General features: G+C 43.3%; 1 protein-coding gene across 22 annotated transcripts in view; it reads right to left on the bottom strand.

Annotated features, from left to right (window-relative positions):
• DNAH14 (dynein axonemal heavy chain 14) overlaps positions 1 to 23,214 on the bottom strand; it is a 459,746-nt gene that overhangs the window by 409,805 nt on the left and 26,727 nt on the right. For 17 of the 22 annotated variants that reach the window (XR_005596106.1, XM_039529958.1, XM_039529963.1 and 14 more), the window contains exons 5-7: positions 22,741 to 22,875; positions 10,587 to 10,720; positions 6,584 to 6,748 (exon numbers count right to left, since the gene is read on the bottom strand). Coding sequence is in view for 18 of the 22 variants with exons in the window: in XM_039529958.1 (XP_039385892.1) it covers positions 6,584 to 6,748; positions 10,587 to 10,720; positions 22,741 to 22,875 (434 nt within the window). In the remaining 4 variants the exon portion in view is untranslated. Of the gene's footprint in view, positions 1 to 975; positions 1,073 to 6,583; positions 6,749 to 6,904; positions 7,117 to 10,586; positions 10,721 to 22,740; positions 22,876 to 23,214 lie in introns of those variants that run through there. The other 5 variants (XM_039529972.1, XM_039529973.1, XM_039529975.1 and 2 more) reach the window with 4 other exon arrangements.

The raw sequence follows: 23,214 nt of genomic DNA, 5'->3' as shown, positions 1-23,214 counted from the left end.
CAATAAAACTTTTTAATTAAGAGATCTTCAGTCAAAATTCTGATTAAATTACAGTTAAAAGTGAGTATGATGGTCTCATTTCACTTTCTAGCCATAACCACCACACAATTCATAACGGTTAACAATCTCTGCTAGCTGCACCAGGAAACAGTAGTTAGACATTACTGTGATAGGTGCTTTAGAAATGCAACTAGATTAGACAGTCACACTATAGGGACACTGGTCATTACAGTTTATTCAAAAAGTAAAAGTACAGAGTTTCTTGTAGTTTGAAGGTTTCATGTAAGGATAGAGCTTCCTGAAGCTCAGAATCCTTGAAGGAGATCTTTTAGGTATTCTAACCCAGAATACTGAAGGACCAACAGCTTAAACTTGACTCAATGTCGAAGTGGGGGTGGGGGGAGAAAGAGAGAGAGAATGATGCACTCTCAATAATAAAAAATAGAATAAAACACCTGGAAGAGCCTGATACGAAAAGGTCTAACCAGCACTGTTTCTGCAAAGGAAAATTGTGCCACTAATCTATACAATTGTTTTAACATCCTAATAGAGCAGAACTGTATTGACATAATTTATTTAGCTCTTCAAAAAGTCTTTGACGAAGTCCCTCAACAAAAGGCTGTGTACGAGGTCTGGTGTTGTTTAATACATTTACTAATCATCTGTAAAGGGGAGCAAGCAGTGGCACAGCAAAAATTGCAGATGATAAAGTTATTTAGGTTAGTCAAATACATAGAAGACTGAGGAACTTCAAAAGGATTTAACCAAATTAGATGAAAGGACAACATGAGTGCAGACCGAGTTCAATAGTGATACATGCAAAGTAATGAACAGTGGAAGGAACAATTTCAGCTACTTATACAGGGTTTTAAATTAACTGTATCAACTCAGAAGAGGGACCTAAGCATCATCATCTCAGTGAGGACTTCTGCTAAGAAAGAGGTGACATAATAATTGTTGCTCTTTGAGAGTTACCTCTGTGCACTCACACTTGTTGTATATCAGGTGCTGAGTTGCAGAACTGTCTTGAAATACTGGTGTTACACGAGTTCAGCATCAGTGGGGAGTCCATAAAGATGTCTAGAATGCAGATGCTGTTGATTATTTGGGGATATATATTGACTAGTGGCAACATAAATGGGGCAAGCCAGTTCTTCAGCAAGCTTTTCATTTCATTATCCTCTGCCAACCAATATATCATAACCTTCACTTTGCTTGTGTTTAACTTCAACCAATTCATCCTCATCCATGTTTTTATCTTATTCAAAGCCTGGGATAGCTGTGTGATAACAATGTGCATGCTGTGGCCACAAATCAAGAAATTACTTCTGTGCTTAAGACCATCTCTATATTGGAAAGCATATCCTTAATCCCAATTTACTTCAGTGAGTTTTAGGGATGGTTATCTAAATCAGGGCCTCGGTAAAGGATAAACAGAGCTGTTATTTGCATATTTGTTGGTAATTGAGCACGTGGAGTGTCAATTTCTTCTAGTGACTGCATGTAAAAGACGGTTACTCACCTGTAGTAACTGTTATTCTTCGAGATGTGTTGCTCCTATCCATTCCAGTTAGGTGTGCGCGCCGCGCGTGCACGGCTCTTCGGAAGATTTTTACCCTAGCAACTCCGGCGGGCCGGCTGGGCGCCCCCTGGAGTGGCGCCGCTATAGCGCAGGATATATACCCCAGCCAGCCCGTCCACTCCTCAGTTCCTTCTTGCCGGCTACTCCGACAGTGGGGAAGGAGGGCGGGTCTGGAATGGATAGGAGCAACACATCTCGAAGAACAACAGTTGCTACAGGTGAGTAACCGTCTTTTCTTCTTCGAGTGATTGCTCCTATGCATTCCAGTTAGGTGATTCCCAAGCCTTACCTAGGCGGTGGGGTCGGAGGTAGATGTCGCAGAATGCAAACTGCTAAGCCAAAGGCTGCATCAGCTCTGGACTGTTGGACCAAAGAGGCAATGGTCTGGATAGAGGACCAGGTAGTAGCACGACACATCCCCTGGAAGGGTATGTGAGCCAGGAAGGCAGCAGAGAAGCCTGAGCCCTGGTGGAATGTGCAGTAAGGTGGCGCTATGGAACATGGGCCAAAACACAGGAGGTGCGTATGCACAACATAATTGAAGATGAAATCCTCTAGGAGGAGACAGGTATGCCCTTCGTCCGGTATGCCGGTACGATGAAGGTTTTGGGGGCGTTACGAGAGGGCTCTGTCCGCTAGATATAGATTGCAGACGCCCTACGGATGTCAAAGGAGGGAACAGTGAGCTCGACCATAGCTGGCACCCCGGACGCAGCTTCAGGGCGAGCTCGACCACGGTCCGTACCGGGGAGCTTTCCGGCACCGGACTCGACGGCTCTTGCCTGGCCAGAGTTAATGGTGCAGACATTGCCGGTGCCGCGGCAGACGTCGGTGCCGGCGGTCCCACTGAACATCGCGCTCGGCTGCGGAGCAGGCGGCTCGGACGCAGCTTCCGGGCGAGCTCGACCACGGTGCGTACCGGGGAGCTTTCCGGCACCGGACTCGACGGCTTTTGCCTGGCCGGAGTTAACAGTGCGGATATTGTCGGTGCCGCGGCCGACATCGGTGCTGGGCAATCCGACGGAGCCTAGCGCTCGGCTGCGGAGCAGGCGTCTCGGACGCAGCTACAGAGTGAGCTCGACCACGGTCTGCACCGGGGAGCTTTCCAGCACCGGACTCGACAGCTCTTGCCTGGCCGGAGTTAACAGTGCGGATATTGTCGGTGCCGCGGCCGACATCGGTGCCGGGCGATCCGACGGAGCGTAGCGCTCGGCTGTGGAGCAGGCGGCTCGGACGCAGCGTCAGAGCGAGCTCGACCACGGTCCATACCGGGGAGCTTTCCAGCACCGGACTCGACGGCTCTTGCCTGGCCGGAGTGAAAGGTGCGGATATTGTCGGTGCCGCGGCAGACATCGGTGCCGGGCGATCCGACTGAGCGTAGCGCTCGGCTGCAGAGCAGGCGGCTCGGACGCAGCTTCCGGGCAAGCTCGACCACGGTGCATACCGGGGAGCTTTCCAGCACCGGACTCAACGGCTCTTGCCTGGCCGGAGTAACTCTTCATCCTCCAGGAGAGAGGTCCATGCCGAGGGTACGTCGGACTCAGCGACGGTGGTGCCAGGAGGCCTTGGCGGCACCGGCGGTCCGGTGCCGAGGGAGCGCGCCGTGAAAACGAACTAGCGGTCGGCGCCGAGAGCGGAGGAGCAAGAGCTGCCTCCTCAGGAGCTGCCTCCTCAGGAGCTGTTCAAAACGAAAGCCCCGCTCCCCTTTGTTCACGGATTAAGGGCCTCACAAACGCGGCACTTATCTGTGAGGTAAGATCCCTCGAGGCACTTAGGAGAAGATCTCTTGTCGGCAGCGGCTTGTGGCCGGACGAGCAGTAGAAAACCCTGTGGACCGGGCACCGGACCCGGACCCGGGTGAGGGGAAGGGGATAAACCCCAACCCCTGTAAAATAAATACACTATACTATTCTACAAACAAACAGATTTAACTACCACTATAAACAGAACGAGAGAAAACTACGAGTAGCTAGGGAAGTGGAGGTCAGCTAAGCTGTGCTCCACTGTTCCAACGGCCGTCACGGGCGGAAAGAAGGAACTGAGGAGCGGACGGGCCGGCTGGGGTATATATCCTGCGCTATAGCGGCGCCACTCCAGGGGGCGCCCAGCCGGCCCGCCGGAGTTGCTAGGGTAAAAATCTTCCGAAGAGCCGTGCAGGCGCAGCCCACACACCTAACTGGAATGCATAGGAGCAATCACTCGAAGAAGAAATATTGAATAGGAGAGGGGAGAGAAGTGAGCCTTACAGTACACTTCACATGTAAGGATTCTGATAAGCAAAGTGACAGTTGTTCACCACGACCCTTTGAGTGAAGCCCCAAAGGATTTAAACTATTGAGACGGTTTCCTTTGACTTCTACCCCATCTTTCAGATGAGATAGCAGCATCCTATGATCAACTGAATCAAAACACAAGAAATCTAAGAGAGCAGATGATTGTTCCTTGTCTATGAGAATGTGAAGAAGATCATCCATCAGCATCATTTCAGTTCCATGTCCTGGACTGATGTCTGATTGGGTAAAGATTAAGGTCACAGCCAGTGGACAGGTGAACTTTGGGACTGCTATTCGCTATCTTTCATATTAGCTTCCTCAAAAAGGGAGTACTACAAGAAGTAGTAGTTGGCAAGGTTGACTGAATTTAGTGATGGCCTCTTCAGAATTGGGTGGACAACAGAATTCTTCATGGTGAGTCCTGATTATAGGCATCTTGTACCAATACTATATGAAAAGGGCCATCCATAATGTTTATACATTACAGGTCTGGAAGAAATCTTAAAGCAAATGGAATAAGGTCAGTGTCTCTTTTCCAGCCAGAACTCCCCAAGATTCTTTATTTTCCCTGTTATCTGGTTTCACAAGCACTCAATCTTTCAGTCTCTAGTTAGTTTAATTTACACTGTATCCCAGACTAGTGAGCCAGTGTATTGGTGGCAATGTTGGAAAGAGGATGCTTCCTTCCAGATTTTCAAAGGTTCTTCCCATCAATTTAATGATGACAGGACAATAGTATGTAGTCCAATACCAAAGAGATCAGTAGGTCTTTTGACATAAGAGAGTTGTCACAGAGTTCCCATAAAACACAAGGCTATGTCTGCCACATCAAGAAAAGTCTACAGGGAACATCTGGCAATCATCTGGCCTTCAGTACTGAGAGTTTGAAACTATTCCTTCTGGTCTTGAGGCAAATCAATAAAATGTGAGAATTTGCTGTAACTTATAAAGTAATATTTCACCATCAAGGCATAATAACTGGCAATCTTAAATTATAGAACAATTGAAGAATAGCTTTTGCAACTGAGATGGTCCAGGCACTTAAGTTCTTTACTGGAGGGAGATGTCTGGACCAATACCACCTATTCCTTTCATTAACAGTATCAACTACCAAAAAGTTAGGGGCGGGATGGGAGAAAAATACTCTGAATCCATGGACAATACATAGTACTTTTTGTCAGCATGTGGGTGGAATGGTTACCTGTGTTTCCTATATCATGCAGGCTCGTGATAGTAAGTAAAGCATCACTGACAGAGCACGATTGCCTTGCCTGAAAGGAGATATGCAAAATATCCACCCGGGAGCACAATACTTGTATTTCCTCCAAGGGGATCCACAAGGCCTCTATGATTCTTTTTCCTAAACTTTTGTAAGATCTTGAAATCACCCATTGAGAATGGGGGTGGGGGCATAACCATCTTTCCTGGTGAGGAAGAGGATTTGTTAGATGAAAGTGTCTTTTCCTGGGAAGAGAATCCTGAGGTGCCAGTGGCTGTTGATTTCGTAGGTCCTCTTGCATGAGGGCACCTTACAGAATTGGCCACCATAAGGAGCACAAGGTGTCCAAAAAGAAAAATGCTGTGGGGGCATAAGGAAAAGGAGTGGGGTCCCAAGGATGTTCCTGCTAAGGTTGACAAGTCAGTCATCGACTGGTTCCTGGGCTCTCGTCCTTGGGATATACCTTAAAGGAGGAAGGCTGAATGGGAAAGTGGTGGAAACCTGGATGGAAATGTCTGAGGCAATATCATCTATCTCCAGTGGAGGAGCTATAGGTGTCATTACCAGGGATGAAGGTTGGAGGGGGGCGGTGGCATATCCTTCCCTCCCTGTATATTCTTGTACCGGAGTATGAGAATGTGTAGGGCACAGGCCAATAGATATTGCTGACAAGAATCTCTGATTGAAAGCACATGGACATGCACACACCTGAAGTGGAGCATCCATAGGGACAGTGACTCATAACCTATTAAGTCAGTCAGTCTATCTTTCCAAACTACAAGTTACTAGTACTTGTGCTAAAGGAGACCTTTTAAGCTAATGGAAAATAACCCAGGTTTCCCCATCAAGTTCAGCACCACCGAAATAGTCTGTACAGATTACTGCAGTGCTCTTTTTCTAATAGGCCTTAGCCAAACTGTGGTCCATGGACAGCTGACTGGTCATACAGCAATGACTCCCCCTCTTTATTTCCAGCTGTAAATCACTAAAAGGCAGATAAAAATACACTGAGTGAGATTTTCAAAAATGCTCAGTGTTGACTTAATTCTGCTTCCACTGAAATCAATGGGAGTTTTACCAGAGACTTCAAAGGGAGCAAATATAGGCCAATGCTGATCAATTTTGAAAAAAACACCTTAAATACTTTCCCAATACTACTTTTTTATATAAGTGTAATGTGATGCCTCTCAATGGCTCGTTGACAGCAGGGATCAAACCCAGAACTCTGGGTCTAAAAGCAGAAGCCTATTCTGCCTGAGAAAAATGGCCCAGGTCTGTTAACTTGCAGCCAGTAGTAGCAAACTCATCCATCTGTATGTGTGGCACATGCATTAGAGGGGTTCGAGTGCCACAATGTATTATTTAAATATGCAAGTACTGTAATTTCCACTGGGATGTTGTAAGATCATAAATGGGAGGTGGGGTGGATACATTCTACAAAAAAGTTTCAAAACTCCTGAGTTACAATTACTGCTGTGAATGTAAATTCTGAAATTATTATATAGATACCTTGGACACAAATGAAGCAGTAATGGTCCAATATTCTTTATTATGTCTAGCTGAATTTGCAGAGACAACTTGAAGATCGTATGGATTATAGGGAGCCTTAGGGTTGTTCCTGCTTCTTCTGAGACAATATATATATTCTCCACTATCTTTCAGTAATAAAGGTCTCTGTTAGCAAAGAATACATGCATTAAGTTACTGCACCACTTATTTTTCATAATTACAAATTGATTATGTACTTTACCATAAGTAAATAATAAATTCAAACAGACTGACTAAAAACAGAATGGTGAATAATGGCATCAGAATTAGCTGGAAATTTACCTATTATTACATCATATAGCTCTTCAAGTAGCATCAATCCAATTATTCTTCTGTTCCATGACAGGAGAGTTTTTTAAATGTTCACAGATTCCAAGGCCAGAAGGGACCACTGTGATCATCTAGCCTAACCTTCTGTATAACACAAGCCACAGAATTTCCTCAAAATGATCCTCAGAATACACCTTTTAGAAAAGCATCCAATCTTGATTTAAAAATTATCAGTGATAGAGAATCCACCACAACCCTTGGTAAATTGTACCAATGAATAATTACTCATACTGTTAAAAATGTACACCTTATTTCCTGGCTGCATTTGTCTAGCTTCAACTTCCAGCCATCGGATCATGTTAGATCTTTCTCTGCTATACTGAACAGCCCAGGCAGCGCAGTAAGGGGGCAGGGAGCCGGGGGGCGGGGGGTTGGATAGAGGACAAGGGAGTTCAGGGTGAGGGGCAGGGGTGTGGATAGGGGTCAGGGCAGTCAGAGGGCAGGGAACAGGGGGGTTGAATGGGTGCAGAGGTCCCGGAGGGCAGTCAGGAAGGAGGGGAGGGTTGGATGGGGCAGCAGGGGGGCAGTGGTTCTGGGGGTGGTCAGAGAGAAGGGGTGGTTGGATGGGGCAGGGGTCCTGGGGCGGGGCAGCCAGGAATGAAAGGAGGGGTTGGACGGGGCGGCAGATGGGGCAGGGGTCCCAGGGGTGAGAAGCGGGCGGAGGGGGGGAGAATAAGGGCAGGAGCCAGGCCACGCCTGGCTGTTTGGGGAGGCACAGCCTCCCCTAACCGGTCCTCCATACAATTTCCGAAACCCAATGTGGCCCTCAGGCCAAAGAAAAGTTTGCCCACCCCTGTTATAGGAGCATTGTTAGGTTTAATCAATTAATATTGTAAAGCACTTTGTGAATGTTAGAAAAAAGGTGCTATTTAATATTCTAAATACTGTTACTATCTAGTAGTTTTGAAAATATGGCATAAATACAGGTTGAATGAACTACATTTTATCAAATTATTATGCTTCTTGTAGGGACATAGAGGAATAAGCTTTTGAATCAAAAGTTGCAAAGCTGCAGAGTATATTTTTGATCCTGCCTCTAACAATGGGCAGGAACATTTTGCATGCAGAAGCAGGTTCCTGTGCAAAATTTTCACCAGGTAGCTAGCTACCCATTCATGGAGTCAATGTTTCAAAATCTGGCTTCCTACTACCTATATCAAGATGCAAAGAGGATGTTAAACTGGAGGAAGCCCTTATACTTCTCAACCAGTTACTATGATGCAACAAACTTTGCCAATGTTATAAGTACTACATTATTTGAAACCAGATTTCTAAACACCTTCCATGCATTTTGAATTGCTGTTACCATGATATTTATGTATTATTTTCTTTCCTCGAGAAACCAAGTATTGTGTTGTTCAGTTCTTAAATAATTTGCAGTAAGGCAATATCACTTCAATCAGTTTTGATCAAAATATAGAAGCATAATCACCACTTTTGAAAGAATTAGCGCTGAAAAACCAACTGTGCAATACAAGAGAAATGCAATTACTTTCACTCCTACAGGGAAACAGGTAATAGAAGTATAAAGCTCATGCCATCCCAAATGCCAGGCACTCTAGAAAAGCTATCCACACATGGCAATTTAATAGATATCCTGCAAGTTGGATGTTCTATGACAGTGGTTTTCAACCTGTGGTCCACAGACCCTTGGGGGTCTGCAGACTATGTCCAAGATTTCCAAAGGGGTCTGCATGTCCATTTGAAATATTTATGGGTCTGCAAATGAAAAAAATGTTGAAAACCAGTGTTCTATTTATTTTATATATAATGTCTTTCATACCTTGAACTACATAATTGACACTGATGACTTATGATGGGAAGAAATAATAATCAAATCATTTGGAAGGCTTCTTCTACCACAAAGTTATTAGTTTTGGCAGAATTTTATATTTTTTTAATTTTGATGGAAATTATTTTTAACTTTTTTTTTCTTATTTCTATCAATTTTAAATCAATCTAATTTAAGTTTCAGCAGGGAGTCAGTGGCCCAGATGAGCCCCCAATACAGGGGAGGCCATCCCACTGCTTAATAGCTCCTGTCAGGGCCTCATTCTCTTCTTTCTCTTTGCTGTCCTAGACAGGAGTCTCTATTCTGCTCTGCTCTGCCAGGATTGCAGCCTTCCACCCACAGCCTTGTGCCTGCAGGGACCACATGTCAGCAGCCACTCAGCCCTGCAGGGAACCCTCTACAGTTCTGATGTCACAGGAGTGAGTGAGTGGGTGGCTGGGTCCTGGCAGGTCTCCTACCTGGGGAGTGAGAGAGCAGGCCCATGGCAACATGGCTGCGGAGGGTTCTCTGAGTTGCTGCTGTGCTGTTGACATCTGATCCATGCAGCTGTAAGGTGCTGCCAAGGGGAGGACTGCAATCACGCTGACTGATAATGATAATTTCAGCTGACACACTGAAATCAGCCTTTACTGATTAAAATCAAATCCTTTCAAGACTTGTGGTTTATACAGGAGGCCTACAATAAGTTTCCTGTATCTCCTCCTACATTCCACATCAAAATTTTATTTACCAAATGGCCTCCATTTTGTTACTCTCTGTGTATGAATAAGGAGCAGCCACTTAGCAACTAAGGCTTTTTTTTTTTCTTCGATATTCTTATTTTACTACCATCATTACGGTTGGTGATTATAATGCTAACAGACACCAGCTGCCTGTCTACACTAGCACTGCCATCCTGGCTTCTACCAGTGAAGATGTAATGGTGAGAACTTTAAAGAAAAATGCAAAATACTAACAAATGAAGGGCCAATGGTAACAAATGTGAAAGAATAAATGAATAACTAGTACTGTACTATGAAGCAGATTTTTCTGATTTCCTGCAACAGTAGTTGACCTTTCGAACCTGATCACAATTATATAAATGTCAGCATACAAAGATCCAGATGGATGAAAAGGTGCCCCTTGTTCCTGCACATCAGATTACTTGTCTACACTAAACTTTAAAAAACAACCATTTTCTACCACTGAACTACCACCAATGCAGCTGCATTGGGATCAGTAACAGTTCTAAATAGGGAAGAATTTCTAATGAAAAAGAGACTGTTTTTCTGTTGTTGTTGATGAGATGATGACAAAGAATACTTGCCCCACTAGGACTTGCATAACTTGCTGTTCTGCATAAATAGGCCCAAACTATGTCTGGCTCTGTAAGAGTGCACTTTATTGAAGAGAGAACACAAGGAGACCTCTTACCATCACTACTGCACTTACAAAGGGACAGACATATTTTGGCTGTTAGCACTCCAGTGAATGTGAAGAAATATCTGGCTAATGCTGCTCACAGTACATGCTTTATTAAAGGCCACTTCTTACTATGCCCTCCCAGGACATCTGGAGACAAATACAGCACTGCCAGGCATCACTATTCAAGGTGTCTCACTTCTTCCACTCCCCAGAATCTCTCTGCCTCTTACAAGGCATAGGCTATATCACTGGTGATTTTAAAGGTTTAGGCCCCAATCCTACTAATGTTTTACTCATTCTGAGCATTCTGTTCTCCTGATTTAAGGAAAAAATTATGTTCGGGGGGGAAAATAGGCAAGGGAGAACTATTTTCACTAAATTTACATTCAATCCTCATTTTCACAAGGCAAAATTCAACAGAAAAATAAAGAAAATTACCCGAAGTGCAATCTTCTGAATTATAGTCGCCTTCGTCTCTTCAGCTATGTATCCACGTGGTGGTAATATCGTTTGCCAGCCAAGTTTGCCTCTCAGCCTCAAAATATGCTTTATCACATCATCGTCAGTTGGTTCTGGTGTATAGAGTGGGCGGGGGGAATCAATTTTTAAAGGAATCTTTTTACATTTGTAATACATACCCAAACAAGGTACATAGTTGAGTAAAATAAAGATCAAGGAACAAATTCACCAGGGGGATGAATACCCACAAATTAATTTGAATTATGAGAACAACTGATGGTAGTATATATCAGATGGAAGTACTGTTATTCCTACCTTACAGATCTATCTCTCTACTACATTTCTGGACTGTTATATACAATAAACCAAGGGTTCTCAAACTAGGAGTCAGAACCCTTCAGGGGGCCGCGAGGTTATTACATTGGGTGTCACAAGCGGTCAGCCTCCACCCCAAACCCCACTTTGCCTCCAGCATTTATAATAATGTTAAATGTATAAAAAAAATGTTTTTAAATTTATAAGGGTGGTCGCACTCAGAGGCTTGCTATGTGAAAGGGGTCACCAGTACAAAAGTTTGAGAACCACTGCAATAAAACCTATCATTAGAAACGCACAACACTGAACTAATTAAAGCACAAATTCACAGTATCTTGAAGGCACCACTAACAAAATGATAATGTATAACAAAAGTTAAAGGATATCTCTTATTTAGTTAAAGGATATCCCCAATAATACCATACACACTACTCCATATTAATGTGAGACGCACCAGGGCAGGTTAGTGAGCTTTGTGGTTTATGGAGTGCTAGGACTATTAAAAGTATGTTCCCTGGAGCCAATAGGGGATCACCATGTCTCTCTCTTACTCCTTCATGAGAACTGAGTAAGGTCCTGAAATGAGGATAAGGCATTTCTGTGCACCTTCTCCTGATGAGGTAGTTGCTGGAAGGTAGCGTTGGGAAACACGAAGCTTACTATCACCATGGTGCTCAACTGAGATTACCAGGAGTAGTGAAAGGAAATTGGCAGTTAAGACTTGAGCAGAGCAGGGAGACTTTCAGAAAGACTAACCTGTCTCCTCATTCCTCTTCTCTCCATGGATATGAGCCCACTTTGGGGGAAGCTAGTCTGCCTTCCTGTTCACTGGGAGAAGCCAGCCTCAGCTCCTCCCCAGTCTAGGCATCATTAGAAGGGCACATGGGTCAGAGCTAAGGCTCACCTATGTCCCATCTACAAGACAATTGCCATTCTTAACTCCATGTGGTAGAGTTCAATGCCTATGTAAGCAAAACAATGGTGGGAAGAGAGGAGTAGGAACATAGGAGGACTACTGAAGTACACACAGTCCTATCCAGACTATACCACATTTTCTTAATTTCCATGGTGAAAACACCAGAGCTGCCCCAAAATCAGTAAGATTATCCCCGCCAGGCCCCCCAGCAGTAGGTGCTTCAGCAGTAGGGTGAGGATCCAATAGTGGGGAGAGAAGTGTGAACAGAGGTTTCTTAGGCTAGGTCCACACTGGAACATAGAGCCAGGTCTGTGGGGGACTCAAGCCACAGGCTTGGTATTTGTAGAATTTCTGAACGTGGGTCTCACTTGTGTGTCCACAGTGCACTATGCAGACCTGAGTCAAACCAACAGCATTATGCTGCTAAGTGACCTTGTCAGCTGTAGTCACTCTAGTCCATTGTTCGTGGTGCACTGTGGGAAAGCTTGACTATCCATCCCACAGCACTTGAGAGGAATTTGTCATAGCCCACAAACACATCCAGCTGAGATGACTTTTGAGTCTGCATTCTCCCAGCAACCAGAGCCAGCCACAGAGGAGTCACCATTTGAAGAACTTACCCTACTTGCATTTTCACTCCTGTGTCAGGAAACAGGCAAAGCATCCAAGAGGTGCTGGTGGACATAACAGCAGTGTTTTCTGATCTACCAAAGGCATCTTTTGGAAAACATAAGAACAGCCGTACCAGGTCAGACCAAAGGTCCATCTAGCCCAGTATCTGTCTACCAACAGTGGCCAGTGCCAGGTGCCCCAGAGGGAGTGAACCTAACAGGCAATGATCAAGTGATCACTATCCTGCCATCCATCTCCATCCTCTGACAAACAGAGGCTAGGGACACCATTCTTTACCCATCCTGGCTAATAGCCATTTATGGACTTAACCACCATGAATTTATCCAGTTTTTTTTTTAAACACTGTTATAGTCCTAGCCTTCATAACCTCCTCAGGTAAGGAGTTCCACAAGTTGACTGTGCGCTGCGTGAAGAAGAACTTCCTTTTATTTGTTTTAAACCTGCTGCCTGTTAATTTCATTTGGTGACCCCTAGTTCTTGTATTATGGGAATAAGTAAATAACTTTTCCTTATCCACTTTCTCAACATCACTCATGATTTTATATACCTCTATCATATCCCCCCTTAGTCTCCTCTTTTCCAAGCTGAAGAGTCCTAGCCTCTTTAATCTTTCCTCATATGGGACCCTCTCCAAACCCCTAATCATTTTAGTTGCCCTTTTCTGAACCTTTTCTAGTGCCAGTATATCTTTTTTGAGGTGAGGAGACCACATCTGTACACAGTATTCAAGATGTGGGCGTACCATGGATTTATATAAAGATAATAATATATTCTCAGTCTTATTCTCTATCCCCTTTTTAATGATTCCTAGCATCCTGTTTGCTTTTTTGACAGCCTCTGCACACTGCGTGGACATCTTCAGAGAACTATCCACAATGACTCCAAGATCTTTTTCTTGACTCGTTGTAGCTAAATTAGCCCCCATCATATTGTATGTTTAGTTGGGGTTATTTTTTCCAACGTGCATTACTTTACATTTATCCACATTAAATTTCATTTGCCATTTTGTTGCCCAATCACTTAGTTTTGTGAGATCTTTTTGAAGTTCTTCACAATCTGCTTTGGTCTTAACTATCTTGAGCAGTTTAGTATCATCTGCAAACTTTGCCACATCACTGTTTACCCCTTTCTCCAGATATTTATGAATAAGTTCAATAGGATTGGTCCTAGGACTGACCCTTGGGGAACACCACTAGTTACCCCTCTCCATTCTGAGAATTTACCATTAATTCCTACCCTTTGTTCCCTGTCTTTTAACCAGTTCTCAATCCATGAAAGGACCTTCCCTTTTATCCCTTGACAGCTTAATTTACGTAAGAGCCTTTGGTGAGGGACCTTGTCAAAGGCTTTCTGGAAATCTAAGTACACTATGTCCACTGGATCCCCCTTGTCCACATGTTTGTTGACCCCTTCAAAGAACTCTAATAGATTAGTAAGACACGATTTCCCTTTACAGAAACCACATTGACTATTGCTCAACAGTTTATGTTTTTCTATGTGTCTGACAATTTTATTCTTAACTATTGTTTTGACTAATTTGCCCTGTACCAATGTTAGACTTACCAGTCTGTAATTGCCGGGATCACTTCTAGAGCCCTTTTTAAATATCGGCATTACATTAGCTAACTTCCAGTCATTGGGTACCAAAGCCGATTTAAAGGACAGGTTACAAACCTTAGTTAATAATTTTGCAACTTCACATTTGAGTTCTTTCAGAACTTTGGGTGAATGCCATCGAGTCCCGGTGATTTGTTAATGTTGAGTTTAATCAATTAATTCCAAAACCTCCTCTAGTGACACTTCAGTCTGTGACAGTTCCTCAGATTTGTCACCTACAAAAGCCAGCTCAGGTTTGGGAATCTCCCTAACATCCTCAGCCGTGAAGATTGAAGCAAAGAATCCATTTAGTTTCTCCACAATGACTTTATCGTCTTTAAGCGCTCCTTTTGTATTTCGATCGTCAAGGGGCCCCACTGGTTGTTTAGCAGGCTTCCTGCTTCTGATGTACTTAAAAAACATTTTGTTATTACCTTCGGAGTTTTTGGCTAGCCGTTCTTCAAACTCCTCTTTGGCTTTTCTTATTATACTCTTGCTCTTAATTTGGCAGTGTTTATGCTCCTTTCTATTTGCCTCACTAGGATTTGACTTCCACTTTTTAAAGGAAGTCTTTAAAAGGACTTTAAGAGGAGGACGACAATGACAATACAGATGCAGCAGACTCCAATTGATGCTGCTCACAGCTCGCGGTATATATACTATTGCCCCCTAGGTAGACTGGTGCTTCTGGAGCAGGGCCACAAACACAGACTGTTAGGATCACATTGTCATGCACACCTGGGATGACCAAAGCAGTGGCTCCAGAACTTTCCCCATGAAGAAAGCAACATTTGTAGAGTTTTGTGGAGCAGTCCTCCAGCATCATGACACACACAGGAAGGCAGCCAGGCTGCTCCAGAAGTGGGTTGCTATAACCATCTGGTAGCTAGCCACTCCTGACATCTCCTTTGATTACCAACTTGGTGTTGGCAAGTCGACTGCTGGGGCTGTGGTGCAGAGGTTTCCAAGGCAATCAGGTATGTAATCTACCCAAAGGTGGTGAGCATGAACAATGTCCCTAAGTAGCTGCTGACTTTGAGACAATGGGGTTTCCTAATTGTGCCATGGGACTCATATGCCCATAGTTTGCCCTCTTCAAGGAGCACAAGAGTACATAAATCACCAAGGGCACTACTCCATGTTGTACGGGCTCTTGTCAACCACTGAGGCCAAATTATGGATGCCAATATGAGTTTCACAGGAAAAGTTCATGACACCAAGATTTTCAGCTGTTTGAGATTCTACCTTCCTGGACAGGCGGGAAAGCGATTCCAACCAAATTATATTGTCATAAATGGAGTAACTTTCGCCACTGTTTTTATAAGGGACCTCAGGGACCCCTTTTGCCTGGTTTATGAAACCATATCCTGATCTTGGAGGCCCTGACAAAAGAAGATTGAGTTATACTATACTTTGAGTTATACTTCTACATCTGCTGAGTTGAATGTGTGTTTGGCAGAAGTAGAAGGAGTTAAAAAAACAACAAAAACCCACAGGTGACTTCATGGTAAGGGTCTACTATAGACCAATAAATCAGAAAGAGGAACTAGATGAGGCATTTCTAGAACAAATAAATATCCAAAACCTGGTAGAAATGGGGGACTTTACCCAGAAATCTGCTGGAAAAGCAATATGACAAAATAGACCATTTCCACTAAATATTTGGAATGCAGTGGGGACAACTTTTTGTTTCAGAAAGTGGAGGAAGTTACCAGGGAGACAGCGATATTAGACTTGATTCTGACCAAAAGGGAGGAATTGGTAGTGAATATGAAGGTGGAAGACAATTTTGTGTGAAAGTGATAGATTTCATGACTCTAGGGAAAGGAAGGAGTGAGAGAAACAGAATAAGGATAACGGACTTCAAAACAGACTAACAAAAACTTGGAGAACTGGTAGGTGAGGTCCCATAAGAAGAAAATCTAGGGGACAAAGGAATTCAGGACAGCTGGCAATTTATCAAGGAGTCAATATAAAAGGCACAACTCCAAGCTATCCCAATGCCAAGGAAAAATAGGAAGATGCCAGTATGGCTCCGTCAGGAGCCCTTTAATTGACTTGAAAATCAAAAAGGAATCTTACAAAAAGTGGAAACAGGCAAATTGCTAAGGAGGAGTACAAAACAGCATATGCATGTAGACACAAGAAGAGGTTTTTTTAAACATACTAGGATAAAAAAATAAAAGACAAAGGAGAGCACAGGTCCTCTACTTAACAGGGAAGGAAAGCTAATAACTGATCACCTCAAGAAGGCTGAAGTGTTTAATGTTTATTTTCCTTCAGCCATCACTAAAAAGGTTAATGGTGGCCAGATACTCAACACAATTAATATTAGCAACAAAGTGCAAAAACAAAAGCCAAAATAAGGAAAGAGCCGGTTAAAGACTATCTAGAGAAGTTAGGTATATTTAGGTGGTCAGGACCTGATGAAATTCATGCTAGAGTATTTAAGAAACTAGCTAAAGCAATCTTGCAACCATTAGCAATTATATTTGAGAACTCATGGAGAATGGGTGAGGGTCCAGAGGACTGAAAGGCAAAGATTGTTTGCAAAGAGTTACAAAGGGATCTCACAAAACTGAGTGACTGGGCAACAAAATGGCAGATGAAATTCAATGTTGACAAATGCAAAGTAATGCATATTGGAAAACATAATCCCAAATATACATACAAAATGATGGGCTCTAAATTAGCTGTTACCACTCAGGAAAGATCTTGGAGTCACTGTGGATAGTTCTCTGAAAATATCCACTCAATGTACAGTAGCAGTCAAAAAAGCTAATGTTGGGAATCATTAGGAAAGGGATAGTTAATATCATATTGCCTCCATATAAACCTATGGTACGCCCACATCTTGAATACTGCATGCAAATCTGGTCGCCCCATCTCAAAAAAAAAAAAAAAGATTTATTGGAATTGGAAAAGGTACAGAAAAGGCCAACAAAAAATGATTAGGGGTATGGAACAGCTCCCATATGAGGAGAGATTAGTAAAACTGGGACTTTTCAGCTTGGAAAAGAGATGACTAAGGGGGGATATGGTTAAGAATCCCCATCACTGGAGATTTTGAAGAACGGATTGGACTAACACCAGTCAGGGATGGTCTCTGTTTACTTGGGCCTGCCTCAAAGCGCAAGGCTTAATGCCTTTTTGAGGTCCCTTTCACACTACATTTCTGTGATTCTGTGCTTGAAATCCTGCTGGTGCTGTTTACAGAACCATTTGGATTCCAATTACATCAATGCTGTCCACGTTATTGTGGCTTGCTGTGCTCTTCACAAAGTTTGTGAATCCAAAGGTGAGCCATTTGTCACTGAGCGGACCTCTGATAGTAATGGATTGCTGAACCGGTACACTCAGCCAGAAAATGCACCTGTCATAGCTGGAACAGGATGCTCACATGCAACAGAAATCAGCGATGCTTTGTGTGCTCACATTATGGATTTGCATGGATCAAAAGAGAAGGGAGATTAGTACATTTATGAATGTATTTGTACAGCAAAGTTAACAGTAAATGAACTAGTTGCTGTACATTACAAATGGGTTGGATGTGATTGTCACAATTTTTAAGTTATGGATGAAATGACTACTTATACAATGGAGCGGAACAGTCGTTTGTGTGACATGAATAGTGGATTTTCATTATGAACTGACTTGAAAAGATGTATTGAGAAATTGAGCATGGAAAGAATTTCCCAGTTGTGCCTTATGTCTTTATTCCTTGAAATACATATATTACTATATATGATGTGATGCAGTCACGGTAATAAACTTTCTTAATAAAATAAAAACCTTTATTTTTAACATGCTGTATTACAAAAACACCAATATTAAAGACCTATCAGGCAGCCCAGTTGCTATTAAAATGCCTAAACCAGTAATAATATAATGCATAACAAACATTGAACAGTGCAAACAACTTCTGGGTTCCCTTTACTCCTCCCCCTCATTCACCATGCAACTTGGAGCTGTTACACAGGAATGAAGGACAGCAGGGAGTGCAGGACCGCAGAAAGTACATTTGCCCTGTCCAACTAGCATTCAGGCCTGTTTTCATGGGCCACCGAACTATGATATTGTCCAATATCACTGTGTTATGAACAACCTCCTTTCCTGAGATGTTCATAACTGAGGTTCTACTGTATTCCAAAGGGACCTTCAAGAAGAATTCAGAAGGACGACGCAGTATAAATTTTGTCTTTATGGAAGGTGGTATATTGTGGGTCAGCCATAAGGGACTGAGCTTTTCCATTCATCTAGCTGAGGTGATAGCTATGAGGAATGTCATCTTGAGGGAGAGGTGGAAGAGTGAGCAGATAGCCATTGGTTCAAAGGGAGGATTCATTAGAGCATTAAGAACCAAACTGAGGTCCCACTACGGGATGAGCTTCTGTACAGGGGGAATGGTATGGTGCTCTGCTTTCTCCAATGTTGATATCACTTGGCTGCGTGCGTGTGTTCCCTCTGTGTGCTGCCCCAGCTCTGCACAGATAGCTGGCACAGCAGACCTGACGAGAACCCCCAATAACCACAGAGTCCAGTAAGATGCAAAGCCACATCGGCTAGGTTTATTGCAACCTCGGACACAATTGCAGTTCCCTGTAGGTTTCAGGGCATACTACGAGAAAGTGCCTCTTGGCAATGGACCCGGCTCAGTCAGTGGCGGGACTTTCCACTGCCCCCTCGGCCGGACAAAGACACCGCCCCAGGGATGCATTCTTATACACAGATACAAACAAGTTACACATCACACCTGCAACCCCTCTACGTAGCAAGGTACAACCTCTCTACGTATTAAGGTGCCACCTCTCACCTTGTACATGTTGGTTCGATCAAAACAACTCTATCCATCATTTTACCCTTTTGCCCCTGTCATTGGGATGGGCCAGCCTGTTCTTTGTTATCTGTGTGGAATGTGCAAGTATGTGAATGTTCTGATATCTAGTGTTCAGTACCTTTTAGGTACGTATCTTCTTGCAGCATCAGCCCTTTCCTTGCCAGCTTCTGTGAGCAGGGCCTGCCTCTGGCTCACAGCTTAACTTTGCTTTATGTTAGCAAAGTCTTGACCATTACTTTAGTTTAGGCCTCAGGCCTCATACCGGGCCTCTGATACCAAAGTTTATATCTTAGGGCCTCCTCTTACTACAGCCATATTCTCTCTTAGAGAAGAAAAGGCAGCATTTCACGTTCCTCAGGGTGGGAAAGAGGTCTACTTCTGGGGAACTCCAGGTCTGGAAGATGCTGTGATCCTGAGGAAGTGTCTGCTCAGAGAGTTTGCATCTGTATTCTCGAGACCTGGAAGACTGCTGAAATTTCTATCTCATGGAACATGCACAGTTCCAAAGCCTTAGCAACTCTGTGTATAAGGACTGGGATCTTACTCCACCTAGTCAGGGGATACAACTCATTGCTGGCCTGCTGTACAGCATTACCCTGGCGGAGTGGCACTGTATGGTGTGAAGGAAGTGTTAGCAAGTGTATCTCACTGCTCGCAGCTTCAGAATGTTGATATAGAGCAAAACCTCTTGTGTGGACTACTGCCCTGGATTGTACCCCATTAGAGGCGGGCTCCCCATCCCAAAATAGAAGCATCTATTGAAGAATCTTTGATGGAGGATGGGGTCCAGAGAATGGGGTTCACAAATAATATTTCAATGGATACTTCTACCATCTGAGAGAGTCCAGAACTTTGAGGTACCATAATATGTTTGGAGAGACCATGTATGTTTGAGGTATACATAGATTTGTAGTCATGTCTGAAGGTACCTGAAGTGCAGTCTCATGTAAGGCATGGCAAACATGGAGGTCAACACGTGTCCCAGGGGTTGTAGGCAGGACCTTACAGTTGTTTGTGGGCAGTGTAGTATCATTGAGATTAGACTGAACAGTGGAGAATCCAATTTGGGGAGTTAGGCTCTGGTGGCTAGTGAGTCTAGAGAGGCTCAACGAAGTCTATTTCTCTGGACTGGTGTCAATGTAGACTTCTTTTGATTGATGTGAAGGCCCAGAGACAAAAATAGGGCTATAGCCTTGGATGCTGCAAACTAGACTTCTACAGCTGATTGACGCTTGAGGAGCCAATCATCTAGGTATGGGACTACTACTATAGCCCATTAACATAAAAGGGCTATCACTGCTGAGAGAAGCTTTATAAAAAGACCCTATGCTCTGAAGAGAGCCCAAAGGGAAGGTCTCAATACTAGCAGAGTTTGACCAATTTTGAATCGTAGAAAACATCTGTGCGATGGATGGATGACTACATGAAAGTTGGTTTGTCACCCTTGACCTCTAGGATACCTATCTCCCGGATCTAGAGATTTATTATAGTGGCTAACGTTCCCATCCTGAAATGCAGGTGCTCAACTTTCTCAGATCAAGGATCAATTGCAATTATCTAAGCCTCTTGGAAACTAGGAAATAGCTGGAACAAAAGCCTCTTCCAACAAACTCAGGGGAAACCTCCTTGATCACCCCTCAAGAGTAGGATAGACTGGCCCTCCTGTTTCAAGAGGTTCTTGTGTAAGAAGTCCCTGAAGAGGGACAGGGAAGAGGGATAGAGTGAAAGTTTATGGAATACCACAGACTGATGACCTCAGAAATCCATCTGTGAGGTAATCTGTTCCCAGACAAGAAGGAAGCTGGACAGTCAATCCCCAAAGGGGGGTTGGACGGAATCACTCAGCACGGGTTCTGGAAGGGTAGGAAGCTTGAAGCACTCAACCGAGGCATTGTTTCTTGGAGGGAGGTGCAGATGATGTTACTGTGGAAGACTGAAGTCCCTTCTTTTGAGGCCTAGATCTCCTTCTTTGAAAGTCAAAGGGTCTGGGAAAAGTCTGTGGGAGGTTGTATTGGAACAGCCTAGACCACAATGAGGTATGAGACCCACTAAATCACCTTTGTTTCAGGGACATAAATTCCCAGTGACTGCTAGATAGCTGTCAAGTCCCTCAGGGAGTGAAAGGAGGAATCTGTGTCAGAAATGAATAGTTTGGGTTCCTTTAAAGGTAAGGTCTTCAACATATTCTGCACCTGTCTTGGGAGACCAGAAGCTCTCTGCTTGACCAGGGTCATGGCTAGGGATCTAGAAGCTGTATCCATGGTATCTAGGGCAACTTGGAGGAAGGGTGTTGGCTATCAGCTGACTCTCTGAAATGAGAGCCTGAAATTGTTCCTGCTGATTCGGTAACAGATGTTAAATAAAGAGTGAACTTAAAAGTGTTGTAGTCATACTTTGCCAATAAGAACGGGAGGGACAACATGGTGTAGCTTTTCCTTCCCAGGAGATCTAACCATTTGGACTCCTTCTCATAAGGTGAAAGAATGAAATGCTAATGTCTATTCCTTTCATTTGCCACATCCACAACCAAAGAATTGGGAGCGCGGTGCAACAAAAAAAATTCTCCATATCCTTAAAGGGGACATAGTACTTCTTTATCTGCTCACCTACAGGTGGGCTGAATAGTGCCAGGTGTTTGCAGACTTTACGATCAGATGATACCCGGGCCTCACTGTCTGAGAGGGCAATATTCAAAATGTCCCAAAGACTTAAGTCTCCTACACTTCCTCTAATGGAATCTGGAAGGATTCTGCCAGGCATTCCATGTGGTCTTGAAAGCCACGAAAGTTGTTAATATAGGGGGAGGAGGGAAGAGGGACATCACTGCTTCATCAGGAGATTAAAATAACTTAGCTGATGAGGCAAGGTTCCCTCCACCTGGGGATCCTGCTGATCTTGACTGTTTCCCTGTGGTGAGGGTGTATACGGTACCAAAGGAAGAGCATGAGGTACCAAGATGGCAATTCTGAAGTACCAAGGGCTGGTCAGATGGTGTCTGAGAATGATGCGGTACCAGTGGGTGTTGGGTTTTCTTGGTAGTTGGAGACCTGCAAAACTGCTCTCCGAAGTGCCCCTAACGATTCCAGAAGGCCCACGAAAAATGGGCAGACAAGGAAAGGTTCCCCATGGATATTCAGAACCCCTGATCCTAGAATGCCTGGTACCATCCCAGGAGGCTTCATCCAAATGCTGGCTCAGTGAGTGGAGGGCAGAAAAGGAGCCCTGCTCTGAGACATCAGAGTCTGAAAAAGGCTCATCCCTTGTAAAATTGTAAAAAAGTTACAATTTTACAGTTAATATACATTCTCATTTACATTTATGCAATTTATATTTTTTCAAAGAACATTCTAATTTACCATACACTGGATGTCCAATCCAGTCTCAATCCATCTAGATAGTACCAGAGTAGATCATTGCAATGTAGACTCCAGTACATGCCATAACTGAAGTTTTAAACCTGAATTGTCAGAATGCTAAAAGCCAACGTAAGAACCTAGACAGTCATCTGAATAATGTTTTTAACATCTGAGAACTCAAACACATTTTTAACCCTACAAGCAAAATCATTTCTGGACTGAGACAAAGTGTGAAAAATATCAACCCTAAAAGGTAATTTGCAGGGAAAGTTATAAACCGCTGACACGTCTTTCAGAATTAAAGTGCCATCTTAACTAGAACTATCCCACAAAATTTTTAACCAAGTACACAACTATTCCCAAAAAGACATGGAGACAAATATTTTTTGGTTACATCAGTTTGCATCTGGAGTAACTCCATTGTTTTCGATGGCATAACTGAGAAAATAATTTGTCTCTGTGCTACTAAGATTTACGTACCTGTTCTATCGTAAGAGTAAACTTTTTCCCTAATAGGTTTGTTATGAGATGTTCCAGCTTTCTGTTGTTTACAGATCTTTGTATGGCAACTTGGTTCTGAAACAACTGTTTGAAGTTCAGTCTCTTTATTATCATCTGTAACAAACAGTTTAAATATAAGTATTATGCTACTGACAGTAGATCGTGAGGCCTCACTTGTTTTCTGAAAAAAAAGTTACAATTTTACAGTTAATATACATTCTCATTTACATTTATGCAATTTATATTTTTTCAAAGAACATTCTAATTTAAATGAATTTTTAAAATATCACTATATGTAAAGTCTATAACATGTTCATAGTAAAAAAAAAAGTTTAAAAAAAAATCATAAGTACTCCCCTCCTTCACCCCAATGAACGCACTGGAAATCCACATTAAACTTCTTTTGCTGTTACAATGGACCAATCAGTATTAAAGTGTATAGTCTGAACATGT

The sequence above is a fragment of the Mauremys reevesii genome, linkage group 3 (assembly GCF_016161935.1).
Source record: "Mauremys reevesii isolate NIE-2019 linkage group 3, ASM1616193v1, whole genome shotgun sequence".
NCBI classification, from domain to species: Eukaryota; Metazoa; Chordata; order Testudines; family Geoemydidae; genus Mauremys; species Mauremys reevesii.
Note: the sequence above shows the minus strand (reverse complement) of the source record. Positions and strands in the feature narration are given on the sequence as shown.